Source organism: Colletotrichum navitas (assembly GCF_030913465.1).
Source record: "Colletotrichum navitas strain CBS 125086 chromosome Unknown LY79scaffold_13, whole genome shotgun sequence".
Classification (NCBI taxonomy): Eukaryota; Fungi; Ascomycota; class Sordariomycetes; order Glomerellales; family Glomerellaceae; genus Colletotrichum; species Colletotrichum navitas.
Window position 1 is genome coordinate 303,829 of NW_026850559.1, and position 15,908 is coordinate 319,736.

General features: G+C 56.4%; 4 protein-coding genes across 4 annotated transcripts; 1 reads left to right on the forward strand and 3 right to left on the reverse strand.

Moving 5' to 3' along the window:
* Window positions 1–421: 421 nt before the first annotated feature.
* Window positions 422–1,969, reverse strand: LY79DRAFT_667553 (uncharacterized protein; the record flags this gene model as incomplete). Its single annotated transcript, XM_060563392.1, has 3 exons — window positions 422–465; window positions 1,444–1,528; window positions 1,907–1,969. 3 exons carry the CDS (start codon window positions 1,967–1,969, stop codon window positions 422–424), a joined length of 192 nt encoding a protein of 63 aa, XP_060416979.1.
* A 2,050-nt stretch (window positions 1,970–4,019) lies between these two features.
* LY79DRAFT_588216 (armadillo-type protein) lies at window positions 4,020–6,995 on the reverse strand (the record flags this gene model as incomplete). Its single annotated transcript, XM_060560886.1, has 4 exons — window positions 4,020–5,326; window positions 5,383–5,426; window positions 5,522–6,276; window positions 6,786–6,995. 4 exons carry the CDS (start codon window positions 6,993–6,995, stop codon window positions 4,020–4,022), a joined length of 2,316 nt encoding a protein of 771 aa, XP_060416980.1.
* A 774-nt stretch (window positions 6,996–7,769) lies between these two features.
* LY79DRAFT_667555 (uncharacterized protein) lies at window positions 7,770–8,581 on the reverse strand (the record flags this gene model as incomplete). The annotated part of the gene is made up of 4 exons (XM_060563393.1): window positions 7,770–7,980; window positions 8,067–8,209; window positions 8,299–8,319; window positions 8,402–8,581. The coding sequence occupies 4 exons, from the start codon at window positions 8,579–8,581 to the stop codon at window positions 7,770–7,772; spliced, it is 555 nt and encodes a 184-aa protein (XP_060416981.1).
* Window positions 8,582–9,240: 659 nt separating this feature from the next.
* LY79DRAFT_545228 (uncharacterized protein) lies at window positions 9,241–10,044 on the forward strand. Its single transcript, XM_060557164.1, has one exon. It carries the CDS (start codon window positions 9,327–9,329, stop codon window positions 9,879–9,881), a length of 555 nt encoding a protein of 184 aa, XP_060416982.1. The 5' UTR covers window positions 9,241–9,326; the 3' UTR covers window positions 9,882–10,044.
* The last annotated feature ends 5,864 nt before the right edge of the window (window positions 10,045–15,908 follow it).

Here is a 15,908-nt window from a genome sequence, read left to right on the forward strand (position 1 = left end):
TTGTTACACAGGCATCTTCACGCGAACTCGGTTTGATCGACCGATCGAGGCGTCGTGCCCCTGGTTCAGGCAAGGGCATCGTGGGATCTCAAGGAGAGAAGACGAAGGGGGGGGGGGGGGGTGAGATTGGGGGCACAATCGCGCAGGAGCCAACCGAGACCCCAAGTCATGGAAGTGGGCACCCGCGTCGGGTTGTGTGTGTGTGTGTGTGTGTCAACGTCTCTGGCGTGGTATGCTGTTTTCGCGGGGGCCGGCGAGGCGACGGGGTGGGACGGACCGAGTCATACACAGTCTCCAGAACGGGGGGGGGGGGGGGGGGGGGGGGAGCACACGGCGGAAGCTCTTGGTCGTCCAGCCTCGGGGGTTCCGCCGCGGGGAGGTCCATCCCGTCCGTCAGGCGGGCTTCCCGTCTTTTTTGCTCTTAAACGGCCTCGCTGTCCTGGACCAACACGTCGGGACCGGGGGCTTGATGATGACCGACGTGTCAGTTGGAGAGGATATGTCTGAAGCAAAGCGAAGCAGAGAGAGAGAGAGAGAGAGAGAGCGAGAGAGAGCGAGCGAACCGGAGAAGAACGAGTCTCTTCTCCCCCCTCTGCCGTCTTCGTGTGGTTTCTTCTTCTTTTTGCATGTTTTCTTCTTGTCAACTGTCAGGCATATGTGTAGTACATGTAATACGCTGTCCGACCCCGGATTTGTTCCCTCCTGCGCCGCATGCACCTTTCTTGCCGCCGCTTGAAGAATGAGAGTGTAACGGAATAAAATAACATATAAAAAATTGAAATAGAAAGAGAGAGCGCTCTGATATGAATTATTCGTCTTGTCGTTATTGTTTGTTTTTTTGTGATTTTCTACCTTTTCTCTCTTCCTCTCCCCTTGCCCCCAATCCCGTCCCCGTGGTCCGAGTCTCCGACGCTCCACCCATCGCTTACTCATCACGCACACGTCCCTCCGACCACCGAGGCAAGGTGCGCGGCATCACATGGGCCCGAGTGGCGTTGCGGGAACGACGGCGTGAGCGACGAGGGAGGCCGCGGTCCGTCTGGAAGACGAGAGGGAGACAAGAGATTGTCGGGGGAGAGGATTCCCCCCACGCCTCGTCTATTTCTTTTTGGAGCCTCCCGCTCCTTCCGCTGCCTTTCTGGCCTCAGCTGCGCACGCATCGTCAGCATTTCACGCTCTCATCATCATCAGTCATCACTCATCAGTCATCGCGGTGTTCCATCATATCGATTCCCGCGCCTTTAAACACCTCCAGACCACCTGGCCGTTGCTCCTTGGATGAATCTACCTCGCGCCATCGGACCGACGCCCTCGCGAGGCCAGCCACGCGGCATCACGACCGTAGGCGGGCCGGCAGCCGAGGAAGACGGTGGATGGAGGGGAGAAATGAAAGAAGGAGGGGGGAGGACGAAAAAGCCGAAGAGAAAAGAAACAGGGACTCACCGGCGGCCTGCTTCTGGCGCATGATCTCGGCGGCAGTCTCCTTGGCCCGCTGCATCTCGGTGCCGCTCATGGTGTTCCCCTTCTTCTGTACGTCGCGGGCGAGGCGGTCAGCAATTCGTTCTCACTCGCGATGCATGTGCGCGCTCCCCTCCGCGGAGCTCTGTCCCGGGACACACGACGGCCGTCCCCCGTCCCAGCGCCGCCGATCCCCCTTCTTACCCCACGTCCAGAAAGACACACTCGTGCCCTCCCAGCCTTGCTCCCCTCTGATCCCCACCGCAAGACGCAAGAGTCTCCAGACATCTCATGGGCGGCGGCGGCGGCGGCGGCGGCGCAGAAACGGCGTTGCGGGCGAGAGAGAGCGGCGATGGTCCAACACATCACCAGAGAACCCTCCTCGTTCCTCCCCCCTCCGCGGGACGCGTCGTAAGTCGGGAAAAGGGGTGCAGAAAACGGGTCTTACCTGAGCCGCGGCCTTCTTCTGGGCCGCCTCGCGGGCCTTATCGCGCTGGTTGCCACGGGTCATTTTTTTTTCCTTCTCTTTCTTTGTTGATGTTCCTCCTAGTTTTTCAGTCTTTCGGCGTGATGATCTCCAAGATGTTTGCGTTTGCTCCCCCTCTCGCTATCGAGTTGGAAGCAAACAAAACAGATGAAAATGACGAGATTTAAGCTCGCGAAACAAGTTGCGAAAGAGGAGAAAAGAAAAGTGGGCTTCGCGTGGTTGTCGCTGTTCGGGGCCTTTTGTGTCTCACAGAAGGGGGGGGGGGGGGTTGTGAAGGAGAGAGAGAGTGGCGGCGTTAGAGGGAGGGAACAAGTAAGAAATAAAATTAGAATAAAAAAGGGTAAAGGAAGGAGGCCTCGACAACTACAAATTGCGGTCTGGCCTTTTTTCCTTTTTTTTTTTCTTCCTTTCATGGCATGGCATGAGCGCGCCTGCGTATCGGGCTGTGTGTGACCACCCACCACCTGTAGCATGTACTGTAGGTACGGAGTACTCCGTACTGTTCTAGAACCTCCTGTCGTCCCGTGGGGGGACGGTCTGCGAGCCAATCACGTCGCGCCGTTGGCACTCGGTCACTTCACATGCTCCACCCCCTTTACCGGTGTATTTTCCCTGGAGCCGACCGAGTCTATTCAAGAGGCGCCAAATAAAGCTACACAGACGCAATCCTCTTCCAACGCGTGCGTGTCGCGTGTCGCGTCACAAGTCACAGGCGCATCGGAAATGGGCAAACTTTATTCTCGTTCAAAGTTCCTTGTCTTGAATCATCTGCCTAGATACATGCGCGGTCGTAGGGTCTTTGCTGTGGGCAACTTGCTGATGAGCATTCGCAAATCAAGCCAAGTCATCCCCCGCCATCTCCGCTTTCGCCGGCCGAAAGAAGTGAGAAGGAAATAAATTAACGCCCATGATCGTCCCTATAGTTCTCATACACACTCAAGAAACCTTTCTCCCAATTGCAGAAGGCCGATCGAATCTGTTCCAGAAACCCCCTCCCAAAATGCGAGAGCAACATTCGTCCCCCTTGATGAACCTCCCAGCCTTGCCTATTCTATTGTCCTCCCACTCAGAAAGCCGTGGGCGGTATTACCAGGGGGCCCATCGCGAAACCAGCAAACGATGCCAAACTACGTGTGAGAAAGAAAAAGAAAAGGAAAAAAAAAGAAAGAAAAAAGACCCCCCAGTAGAAAATGCCTTCAATGCTGTCATGTCCCGACGTCGATTGACCCCATTGCAATGCGCGTGCATGCAGTCGAGCATCTCTAGTCGTGACTTCGAGTGGAGAGATCCATCGCAACGCAGAGCAGGGCAATCCAATGGAGCCCGCAGCACACCGCAAAGGCCATAGCTCGTAATGGGAAGAAACCAATCTCTTCCGGAAAATCGTCGCGCGTCTCGTGATCAGCGTCGTAACTGGCATATCGTCGAATGAATTAAGCCCATGTCATCGTCGTGAGCCCGATCCAACCATGCACCAAGGAAGAAAGCTGGCAGTGTCTCCCTTTCCGTATGAAGAGCGAGCGTAGAGAATAGAAGAAGAAGAAAAAAGCAGAAAGGTGCCGGAAGAGACAAATGAAAAGCAACAAGAAAGGAAAAAGCGTTTCGTCTATGTCGATGTGTCGCATCGAATCAAGTACAAGCCTATTGGAGGCTCCGCCCGACCTGGTGACGGCTGCCGAGAAGCAGAATGCGATTCTTGTGTTGTTTTGCGCTGCAAATGCCGAAAGAGGGCACTCAATACGCTGCCCGGATCCATAGTGTACACACAAAGCTGGCCTCTGCAACCGGTTGCAAAGACCGCCGTGCTCGACGGATGAAGAGGTGGTGTGGGGTTGTGAAGTTGTATGGTTGGTGGATGATTTTTGGTGTTTGCACAGACAGTCAAAAGGAAAAGAATCATCAAGTCGTTGCTGCGTGTTGTCGCTGTGCTGTGTCGAAAAGAAAACCGTTGCGGAAAGCATCATGCCGCCGCCGCCGCCCATCGTGTCCGTTGTCAAGTGCCTGCGCCCCGCTTCGTACCATTAGGAAGTGGGATCCCGGGTGCCAAACAACATCGACAACGCGTCGAATACAATTACAGCCACTGGGTCTCACCGCCGGCGCCCGTGTCGGCAGCTGCGCCGCCGTTGGTGCGCTGCTGGGCGTTGAAGCCGAACTGCGGCATACGCTGGCCCTGGGGGCCGGGGGGAGGGACTGTGACGTTGCTGGCCGCGGGGTAGCTGGCCTGGTTGCCGCGGGAGGCCATGGCGCCGTTGAGGCCGTTGCCGAAAGCACCGCCGGGGGAGATGACGGAGGTGTTATTGGACATGGCGCGGTTGTGACCGGGGCGCAGGGGGATCTGGCCCTGGCTGGGGTCCGCTGGGGTGACCTGGCCGCTGGAAGTGGCGCTACCACGACCCTCGAACGCCTGGATCTTGGCCTGGATGCGTCGGCCGTAAGGGGTCGAACGGATGGAGGGTAAGATGGGGCGGATGGCGTCGACCAGGCGGAACTTGCCGTGGGGGGTCGCGTACTCAAGGGCGGTCTGGATGACGTAGTTGGCGTACGAGTCGCGCAGGAGTCTCTCGATCTCGCCGGGGGTCAGGAGCTCCTCGACAATCATGTCGCGGGAGGGCTCCTGGGAGCAGCGCAGGCACTTCTCAATGACGTTGGAGCTGAACTTGTGGCGGGACAGCTGGCCGATGCGGTTCTGGAACATGCGGACAATGGGCTCCGTGAAGGAAGGCTCGTTGAGGTCGATGATGTACTGCACAACGTAGTTGCCGAAGGGGTCCTGGACAAGGATCGGGGCGTGCTCGGTGATCTTGGCAATCAGCCAGGTCTTCTGGTCGCCCGAGGCGTGGTCGATGCAGCGTTGGAGGACGCAGCAGCCGTGGCGGTGGGTGCCGACGTCGACACAGTTGGTGCCGACGGCGTCAAAGATGAACTGCGCGTCCTGGGCGCTAAGCTTGTTGAGACACTTCTGGATGACGTGGTTGCCGTTGAGGTCCTGGATGAGCTCGACGACCTGGAAGCGAAGGGCGTTGATGATCATCTCGATCTGGGTGGGGGTGGTGACGAACTCAATCATCTTCTGGAGCGCGCGGGTGCCGTGCTGGTTGAGGGCAATGCGGACCATGTCGGCGGCAGCGTTCTGGATGAGGACGGTGCGCTCATCGTCGTTGCAGAACTCCAAAAGCTTCTGGCACAAGTAGTTGCCAAAAGGGTCCGTCATGAGCTCGATGACGTGCTGGTTGGTCTCGAGCCAGATCATGTGGACCTGCTCCGGGTTGCGCTCCTCAAGCTTCTTTTGCAGATAGCGGCAGCCGTGCTGGTCCTTGCATAGATCGTAGATCTGGCCACCGACGTTCTCAAGGGCAAGGCCGTTGTAGCGGGACATGGCTAAGGGGAAATGTTAGCGGTGCGATGCAGAGACGAGGAACGAAAACTCGACGTACCTTCGTTGTCCATCTGGCGGCGGTGCTGGATGACCCGGGCCTGGCTGTCACGAGGCTGAGGCGGCGGCTGCTGCTGCTGCTGCTGCTGCTGCGGGGGGGTGTAGAGCGAGCCATAGCCGGCGTAGTTCTGAGGGGGTACATGGTGTTGCCGTTGTTGAGGTTCATGTTCTGCATGCTCATGGCCAGGAGAGGAAGACCGTAGGGGCCAGACGTGGGCGGGCCGTTGCTGTTGGGCGAGACGTAGCCGCTAGGGTAGAAGCCGCCGTATCCATTTCCGGGGCCGGCAGTAGCAGTCCCATTGGGGGCCTGGTTGCCCTGGGACGTATGGGGGAAGCCCTGGCCCGGCGCCCCTGGGCCGAAGGGAGCGGCGTTGGCTTGGAGAGCGGACTGGATGGAGGGGTAAGGTCCAGCCTGCTCGCGTTGGCCGCCCATGCTGTTGTCGTTGGACAGCTCACGGCTGTGACGGCCTGCAACAGCGCCGGCGGGAATGCGACCAATGCTAGCATTGTGGTTGTGGAAATGCTGCTGGGCATGGTTGTTGGTGACCAAGGCGCCGTTGGGGTTCTTGACAGTGGGCACGTCGTTGGCAGAGAAGGAACTCTGCAGCTTGGGAGGAGTGGCCATCATGTGATTCCCGGTGGGGGAGACGATGGGGTTCTGGTTGTTTTCGGAGGGAGCGTCGGGGTAAAACTTCAAGTCGAGCGAGTGGCGGACAGAAGACCGGTTGCCGATGTCTCCGGGAGAAGCAGCTCCGTTGAGGGCAGACGTGTTGATGGCAGACAAGCTCTGTTGGGTGCGGTGACGGTTAATATTGCCCCAACCGTTGGAAGAGGGCGCGTCAGGAGCGGGCGAGGGGGAGAGGGCAAGGTCAAGGGCAGCGGAAGATGCAGAGAGCTATACGACGCAAACAAAATGTCAACACTGATACTGAGGCTGACAGTTGGATGGGTGTGGATTTGACGTCGACAAGTTGGAGACTCCTGCAAACCTGACTCTGGCCGTCCGACTGGGAAAGTGCGAGGGACGGTGCAAACGAACAAGCAAAATAGGGCGAATCTCTCTCTTTTTGTGTCAAAAGAGAAAAATTGGGAAACGGAACCAGAAACGGGAAGGAGCATGCATGGAAGCGAGGGATGTTTTCTGGGGAAGGCGGGTGGGTGAATCGGGAGGTGAGGTTGAAGGCAGGTGCAGTTGCTTCGGCTTGCGGCTTGCACCTTCCCGTCTCCAGAGGTCGCGGTTTGGGCCATTCAACCTCAGCCTGCCAGTGGGAAAGCGCATGTAGGCCCTTACTGGCACTGGTTTGCTCATGCATTGGAGGGGAAATATATATATATATATATATAGAAAAAAAGGGCAGGAAGTGTTTGGGTGGGAAGGGGGTTGGTTTGCAAAGAGGGACTTACCATCTGATCGTCCCGGCGAACCAAAGTTGGAAAGTTATCATCGCCGTTGTTCTGGCCGTACTTGTTGTCGCCAGAAGTGTCCTCCTCGCCAAAGAGGAAGCGGGCAGTGCCAGTCTGGTCAAGATCAGCACCGTAGAGACCAGTGCGGGAACGTGTGACCGGCATCGAGTAGCGGTTGTAGCTGTTGTCAGGGGGACCAGGGTCAGCCATTGCTTCAATTGTATACTTGATTTCCTGCAGTAAGTATAGTTCACTTGTGGACAAATCGTTGGTTTGTTTCTGGAAGAAAGAAATGAGAGAAAGGCCTGTAGGAAGAAAGCCTTAAATAGAAGGGGAAAGTGAAGGGATTGCTGCGAAGTTTGAGATCGAAGAGTGAAAGATTGCGGAAGGCAGGCACGCCAGACTGAAGATTGCGAACTTGCAACGGCGAGTTTGAATAGACCAGAAGGTGCGTAGTTGCAAATTCACAGCAAGCGCGTGAAGTGAATAGTCAGAGTAGAAGTCAAAGACTGATTCACAATGCTGTAGGATGGTGCGAAGGAGGTGTGAGGCGCTTGGTTGATGAGTGTGGCTTGAGCGGTCTGAGGTGGTGTGGTTGTGTATCAGAGAGATCAAGAGGTCCAAGGACTCAAGGCTCAAAGCTGGGCCTTTTATCGATCGGTGGTTGAGGCGATCCAGAAGGAGGCAATTGGAAGGAGGGAGGCAGTTGAAGGAGGAAGTCGGTCCACCAATTCCAAAACGGAACCGCGCGCCTTTTTTAAATGCCTTGAATACATCGCAGTATCTCCCAATGCAAGAAGAAGGCAGCAGAACGAGCAGGATTGCCTGTGGGGTTCGAGTTTACGGTCCCTCGACCCGGAAACAACGTTCCCCAGCAAGCCCGGAGGGATCGCGTTTACCACATTTCACCAGACCGAAATACTCACCAACGACTTGTCCACAAGATGCACAACACACAGTACGAAGGGGGCAGGGTCACGGCACTCACGCGTTGGAGGACCGATGGCTAGTCGGGTCCTGGCGAACAGCCTCCTCCTTCTCGTCTTCGTCGCTGTTTCTGCGGGATCCCGGCACGGATCGGGACGGCATGTGGTCGTCAAAGGTGAAGCGGGACTGCATCAGGGTCGACTGGGGCGAGGTGAGCTGCGACCCCGAACGGCCGGGGCGGTTGAAGAGGCCGGGAGGCGACGTCAAGCTCGAAGTCGAGTATCGGTTGGGGCGCGAGAACATGGTGGGGAAGCCCGACGACTCGTGATATTCGGGGGTGTCGTGGGCTCAGACTGGTGGCCGTGGCGGAGGTCGTCCTGCATCTTGGCGAGCTCCATCTCCTCGCGACGCTGCGCCTGCTCCAGCTTCTGCATCTCCATCTCAAAACGGCGCCTCTGCTCGCGGAGCCTCTCGTATTCGATCTTCTTCTTCTCGATCTGCGCCGCTAGTTAGCTTCGGGCGGGGAGCCATTCTCCTGCGAGCAGCCGTCTGTCGCAAGATCAAGGGTCGACGAGCCCACACGTACCAATTGAACTTTGTGCATAGTCTGGAAAACAGAAACGTCAGCCGCATTCAAGCAAAGACGCGCAGAGGAACAGCGGTCCAACGGACGGAGGGGGGGAACATACGTTGTTATAATCCTGACCACCGAGGTCAGGGCCGCGCTGGCTGGTAATGGAAGACAATGTTGGTACACGCCCCGAGTCGGTGGTGAAGCGACGAGGCAGGGAACCTCGGCCGTCGTGGGCAGCCTGGACAGACTGCGGGAGGCGATTGCCGTTCCGCGGGGGCGAGACAAGCGTGTTCATCGTGGAATCGTTACGGGTGGGCGGTTGAGATCGAAAACGTAGCTCGTCCATGCTTTGGCGTACTCCAACAACTCGTACACGGCGCAAGGAGCCAAGTGGCGGCGGGGTTTCTACGATACTGTTGGCATCAAGGAAGACGGGCGGTCAGCGACAAGAACAAGAAGGTGGTCAGTGTGGTCAGAACAGAAGCAGCGGCAGCACCCAAGGCTCTGCTGCGGTTGAGTAGGCTAAAAGGGGGGAGACGGCCGTGACGACGACAAGAAACACGGAGCAGAGAGCGAGAGTTTGGCGGGTTTGGTGTAAACAAGGAAAGCCGGAGGCGGGGTGTTTGATCTGGCAAAGTCGGGCGGTGCTGGCCCCTACCACCCCAGCTGGACCCCCAACTGGGAGAGGGGGGTAACGCAACGCGAGGTAGCGTCCCTCATGGCCCGTCGTCTCCAAATGCGGGCGGCGGCCGGTGAAGCACTGAAGAGACAAGGAGAGATAGAGAGAGAGAGAGAGAGAGCGCAACGATGGCGGCCGGGGCGGGACCACGCGTGGCAACAGCGGATGGAGCTGGACCGCGTAGCGTGAGACCTGAATGTCTCGCCTTGTAACTCTTTCTCTCCTCCTGGCTCTCCTCGGTGTCCCTTGGAAAAGCGCAAGCCGAAACCGTCTCGTCGTCGTTGCTTTCCCCAGCTTCCGCCGCAAGCGCCCCCCAACCTCTTGCCCCCCCCTCTTTTCTTTTAATGGTGTATGATGTTTGATGTTTCTGGCAGTCCAGCTCCGTAGTATTGTGGTTGATGTCGGTGACCGTTGGGCGCGCATCGAAGGTTGGCGGAATGGTGGACTTTGCCGAGTCGGCGGCGCAGCGCGCAGGAATAGGGTACCGTTTTTGTTTATTCTCTCTCTTTTCCGCTCTCTCTCTCTCTCGCTACCTTCTCGGCGGGTATGTTTCTTGTCGGCACGGCGCAGTTGCTGTCTCTTGTCTCTCTCTCTCTCTGGAGAAAGCTCTACAACACAAGTCGATGCAGATGCGCGAGACATCCAACCCCCACACACCCATAGCATCGGGGCCGTAAAAGAAAACACCAGAAAAAGAGAACAAGGGGGGAAAATAAGGGACCGGAACTGTACACTTACCTACGGCGGGGTTTCCTCTCTCTCTCTATATCCTCGGTTTCGTGTTTCTTCCCCGGGTCCAGTACAGAGTAGTACAATCGAAAAAGAAGAACAAAAGTCTCTCACACACAGACACACACACAGAGACACACAGACACACGTCGCGCCCTGGAGAGCCAGGGAGCGGCAGGCTGGGTGAGAGAGAGAAGGGCGGTTTGTTTTTTTGGAATACACGGACACAAGGATGGTGTACAGGAAGAGAAAACTTAAGAAGAGGGAGGGGAGGCAAAAGGGAAAACCGATCAACGTAAGGGAAAAGGCAAAAAGGGTAGCGGTTTTTAGGGTGGTGCGTGTGTGTGGTGGGCAGAGCAAAGCACGGTTGAAGTGGGCGCCGGCAGGCCAGACGGCGGCCTAAGATACCCCTGCGCCGTCGACGGGGGAGCCCAGTTTGACGGGGGGGAGGCGGGGGGTGCCACACACACACACACACACACACACACATGCACACAAACACCCATCGTAGTGTGCGTTACTTGGTAGAGGGGAAAGGAACCACAGACGGGGACCGCAGCATCCTCTCTCAATCGCTGGCCTGCGCGGCTTCTCAAGTTGGGGCGTTTTGGTACCCAAGAGACCTTGCAAGTACGGATACAGTTATATGATATATCCGTACATGGAGACACTGCACCGCTCACGTACATGCATACACACACACACATACATGCATACATACATACATACATTCATACGCACATACAGGTACATCTACTCTGGAGAGAAAAGACTTACCAGAGAGCCAATGTGGGCAAAGTACCTCGCGTCGTAAGCGTACAGTATCTAGGTGTGCTCTGCGTTACCGTCTCCCGACCCTGTCCTGGTCGGGGTAGCGTCTAAGATGTATCTGTAGTCCTGCGCGCGCCGTGCTTGGCCAGGTCGGGGAGGAGAGTTGCGGGTCTGCGTTTATGGTGTGTGTATGTACAATCTACAGGTGTACCTTAGGTACGGGTGCGCAGAGCAGGTACAAAGTGGAATGGCGTCAACGTCAACCGTGCACTGTAACCGCGATGCATGTGGGTGAGAGCTGGCTTGATTAGGTGTGTGAGTGGGTGGGTGAGTAAGTGAGTTGGGTGGGTGGATGGGTGCCCCGACTGAGTGGGAATGACAGTGAGTGTGAGAGTGTGAATGAGAAGAACAGAGAGAGTGAGTGAGAGAGGGCGAGAAAGAGAGAGTCTGACACAGCGCAGCACAGCTGTCGGGCTCGTCATCTTCCCTTTCCCAGTCCCAGAAAGGCAAAAGAAGGGCCGCCGCTCCTGGCAACCTTGTCCAAAACCCTTTCCCGCGCGCGCCACAGCAGCAACGGGCAGCTCAAGGATGAGCCCGCAGATGTGGTTGCACTCGATCGTCGGGTACTTCTCAGGTACACGCAACTACTCGAGAGCCTGTCGCCCGCGTCAGCCAAGTCACCGTCCGTTGTCGTTACGAGCCGTTGCCAGTACCGGTTGGTGTCCGTAGCGGTGGGAAATTGAAAAAAACCATGTGTCCTTCTCGATCCGTCAAAATCCCCGCGTCTCGTTTCCCTGTCTGACTTCCAGTCGTCTTCTCCTCGTGACGTGCAAGTAGCGAGGCAATCTAGGTAGACAAATCATCCTCACCCCTCCTTCTCCTTCTCCTCCACCTGTCTTTTTTTATTGCCTCGCTCTTGAACCACCCCTCTCGTTCCCCTCCTACAGTGAGGGGCTGGCACACTGACAACCCAGTCTAGTCTAACAGGTCGGAGGTCGGAGGTCGTCCGGACTAGTCCCAGTTGTTGTCTTGTTCCGTTTTTCCTGTCAGGGGCTACTTTCCCCTGAGCGCAGTGCAGAGTGGTTGGTCCACGGCGCCCCATGTGGCCATGCCTGTCAAGCTTGTTCGAGCGATGAATACAGCCGTTGACAGAAATGGCGTCTGTCAGTGTCAGTGCATTGGACGCTCTGTCTCGGTCCGACAGGAAGCCCAAGTTTCTCCCCCCCCCCCCCCCCCCCCCTTTTTGGTGCAAAGTTTGTTAGGTTTGGACGCTTAGACAGGGCTGTCACCGCTTCCTCAACTTCGTGCTTGAACCTGGGTCGCATTGGCAATCTGCTCAAGAGGGCTTCGATGCTATGGGGATCGCTCTGTAGCCTGTGCGTGTACGTGGTTTGCTCTCCTGGTGGCTGCACGAGAAACTCCCAATCAAGGACTTGCCTGTCTCGTCAGGCGGTGAAGCGGCAGTCTGTGTGGGTTGTCATCATCATGTACTATGTATGTAGGCAGCCTGTTCATGTCAGCACGTTTAGCCACAGCCCGCCTCTGCCTCGCATGGCTTTTCGGGACTTGGATGGCCCTGCGCGCCGGCGACGCACTTTCCCCGGACCAAGCGAGAACACATCGCAGAGAGTTAAGACTTTGTGCCCTCGACCACAACGCTGCGTTGGTGCTTGCTGGCCATGCTCCATCCCGCAATCCATCTTTGCTCGCAGCGGCCGTGGCCAAGTGCTTGTTAAACCTGACTTGAAGGAGGAGGCAAGGGTTGATGAGCTCACGTCTGTGCCATGGCCGTCGATGATCTGCTCTAAACGGGCCGCCCGACCAGGGCTGTTCGCCCGCCAGCGAGATGTGCGCATGGGGGGCAGAATATCAGGTTTCGTTTGGCACTTTGGCCCCTGTCATTGGGCTGTCCTGTCCTGTCCATCCGACGATGAACGCCTGATGGTAGAGGCGCGTTTGCTGCCATTTCAAAACCTTGAGCCATCCATCCTCTTTCCGACGGCTGTACAGCATTTGCCGTTGGACAATCTTGGTCGAGTCTTGCGGTGAAAGGCATCTAGAGACAACGGCGGGCTCTTGAGCCCATTGGTCAACTCTGCAGCAGGTCGATTTCCGCAGCAACGATATCCCCAACACTCCCTCCGTCGCTGTCGCCTCAGTGTAAGTGCACGCCAGCCGCCAGATATGGATCGCAATCTGGCCTCGGCAAATTAACCATGCATGACACAGTAGAATCAACTGTTCTCTGTGCCCCACCCCTTTCTTCCTCTTTTTTTTTTTCTTCTTCTTTTACTTTTTCGTTCGCAAAGGCGCTGGTGGGGAAAACAGGGTCCTCCCGTTCCTTGGAGGGGGGGGGGGGGTGTTGGCTGGGTTGGGTAGCTCGCCAAACATCCACCGCTTGTCAAGATGATGGTCTGGGCACAAAGCAGAGGGCGAGTATTCTACCAACTTCGGATCACGAATCCAAGCCTTGCAGCATCATGCAGGATGCAAGCCAATTTCGCCTAAATAGAGTCAGTATGTGTGTGCGTATGTGTGCGTCTTAGGGCTGCGGGTTGGCTCTGGCTGTCTGAGGCTCTACAATGAGGGGGAGAGACGAGGAGGGTGTGCTTTTGGCACGACTTGACACATCGGTACCCGGCTTGCCAGCTATGCAGCCTCGTTCTCAGCACAACTTTAATCCAATATCGAAGAGCCGTACAAAAACATACTGGTCTGCCCCGCGATTTGGACGCAAATAGGCGCGAGCAGGTAGGCAGGCTTGTCGGTACCGCAGCTCGTACCGTTACTAGTGGGCTAGCGAGGGTATCGAAGTGACTTGCATCTTCCCACTGCCCACTTCCCACACGCCATATGGTATGCGAGGGGTCCTTGTTCGGGGGGGCAGAAGTTCGCTCCAGGCCTTCGTCTGGGCTGGCCAAATGCGAAAAGGCGCCAAAATAGCAGTCAGAGAAGGTGATTTATTGGGCGGCAAGCATGGGCTTCTGTAGGCTGGTAGTGGCTCGGCTCTACACCGACTTTTTAGAAGGCCCGCATCGAGTGGATTATCTGCGAGCCTGCGACAAAGCAGGCGTGGGCGGCGGCATTGGCGTCGAAAGCGATCAGACTCCAGAACTCGGACCGTGGCGACTTCTCTTGTCAAGCTTGGAGGCGTCCTCCTGTAGGTACCGGCTTTGTACCTTGGCGGTGGGCAGGGTGGAGGGCGGCAGAGAGCGTCTCTGACTCTGGCTGTCGTCCCATGTCACTTGCAGGATGCTTGTTGACAGAATCCTAGTAAACTGACGGCGGGCTCCTAGAATGCTGAATGGTCTTCCATGCCATGTTCTGCGCTAGCCTGATGGATGTCTGCTCGGCGATCAGTTAGTTGGAATATTCCCTCGCCACCCCTTTTGTTTTATTTTATTTTAAATCGCCATTCTGGGACCAACCCCTTGTCGTTGATTAAAGGTTCCATCAGGCAAAGGCGGCAAAGCCCTTGGCTCTGACTCCGCCGTTGTCGCGATACCCCCGCAAAGAGGGGTCGCTCCGATAACAGAGTGGTTGGGTCCTCGATACGCCGCAGAGGTCGGGGCCACACAGGTCGTGACTCGCGGGGTCGACCTGTTGCATCATAGTCGACAGGCCGCTCCCTAAAGTCGAGGTTCAAAGGCATGTGCAACCAGGTCAACGGCGCGATTGGCGAAGCTCGGACTACGCCACGTTTGAACGGTCTCAGGGGCTTCTCAACCGGGTAGGAAGGGGCCGGCGAGGAGAGCGTTTTCTCAAACTCGCCTCTGGGCCTCCCATTGAGTGTGGTCTCAACCATCGAGGGTGGTGTGCTGCCGCAGATGTCTCGTTGTGCTGCATCGTGGGGCAGCTTGATTACCTAGCGGATCTGGATCCGATATCTGGTGTCGGAGAGGGGCCATTGTAGTTGATGGGACGCGACTCGACTCGCTACAAAATCTCCTCTGCCAACACAACATGCAGACGCCGCCACTTCTGCTGCGGGTCACACAGAGGGAGACCCTGCGGGGAGGAATCCGATGCTATGCAGGTGGTGACGTGACGATAGACGAGACGTGGACCACGGAGCGTAAGCAGCGAAACACATGGTCGCAGGCAGCCTTTTGGAGACGACTCTGGCGATGTCTGGACGACACAGCCGTCTCTGCAGACGGCCTTGGCAAAGCATTGGTACTCGGCCGATGGGCTCAAAGCAAGCAGCGTCTCTGTGTTAAGGCAGTGTGTAGGCTGTTGCTGTTATCGTGTTCCGGATAAGGCAGAGAGGTGTTTGGTCCGTCGCGAGGAGGGGTAGGTAATGGTATGAGGAGGTATGAGGTCGAGAGGAAAGATGGTGGATGGCGGGGCTCGCAGGAAACTACCAGGCATACGAGTACCGAGGTACCTAAATGGATACTGCACCTACATTACCTACCTAGGTACTCCGTACATTACTAACCTAGGAAGGTACATCACCTTAGGTGTCTATCAACCTACCTAGGCTAGGTAGGTACTACGTAGGAAGGTAGGTGGGAAGGTAGGTAGGGGTAGGTAGGTCGATATTAATTACCCTTTGCCGAATTGCGCAGCCGCAGTTCCCAAGTGAATTCCCAGAAGAGGTCATAACCCACCCCTACCCCTTCCTTGCATCGTTGGCCACTCGAGGAAAGTGCTCAAGAGTCAACCCCTGGTCTTTGAGGTATTTCAACGTCGATGGGTTCTCGGTCATTTGAAATCGATAGGTTGACTGATGCGTGTATGTATGTATGGCTGGATGGTGTGTGGGCGAGAGTGTGACTAAGTAGGGACGCCGCATGTAACTTGCATTCCATCCACTTCCTGTGACTACTTCGCTCTGCATCAATTTGTCTCTGATGGGTACTCAAGCCGGAGTTGGTTCGGTTGTTCCTGATAATGTGCCGCATAACGTATGTAGACACGGGCCCAAAGGTCCAGGCTCACGGACTCTTACCAATATCAGTGATATATTTGGGCTAACACTCCAGAACCCAGAAGTGAAGTGATGTCGGGTTCATCGTCATGCGACTCAATACAATAATAGGGGTTTCTGAACCATTATGCCACGCTGAAGTACCTAACCTCTCATGAACACACCAGCATGTACACAGCACCGCCATTTGCTTCTTGTAAGCCCGTAAATGCTGTAGTCAAATAAGCTGTGGCTAACTGGTCTGGGGGCTAGGTTGTTGGTAAGCCGGTCACCATGTTGGGATGAACTACCTGCCCATTAACCTTACCCAGGCAAATGCGGACGAGAAACCCCAGCACCCGTGACACGCTTCCTCCCACACCAATCTTCACCTGAGGCTTCGTCGTGGCTCACCTCGGTAAGCGCAGGTGTGTCCCCGCAGGCCTTGTCGCTCTCGTCGCCATCCCAAGAACGTCTTATCGGACTTATCGACATCTGACCCGCTGACAAGACTGGCACTGGCAGAAGATT

Excerpts from the sequence above, each read along its gene's own strand:
- LY79DRAFT_545228 (XM_060557164.1), top strand. The coding sequence starts at position 9,327 with ATGTTTCTGGCAGTCCAGCTCCGTAGTATTGTGGTTGATGTCGGTGAC.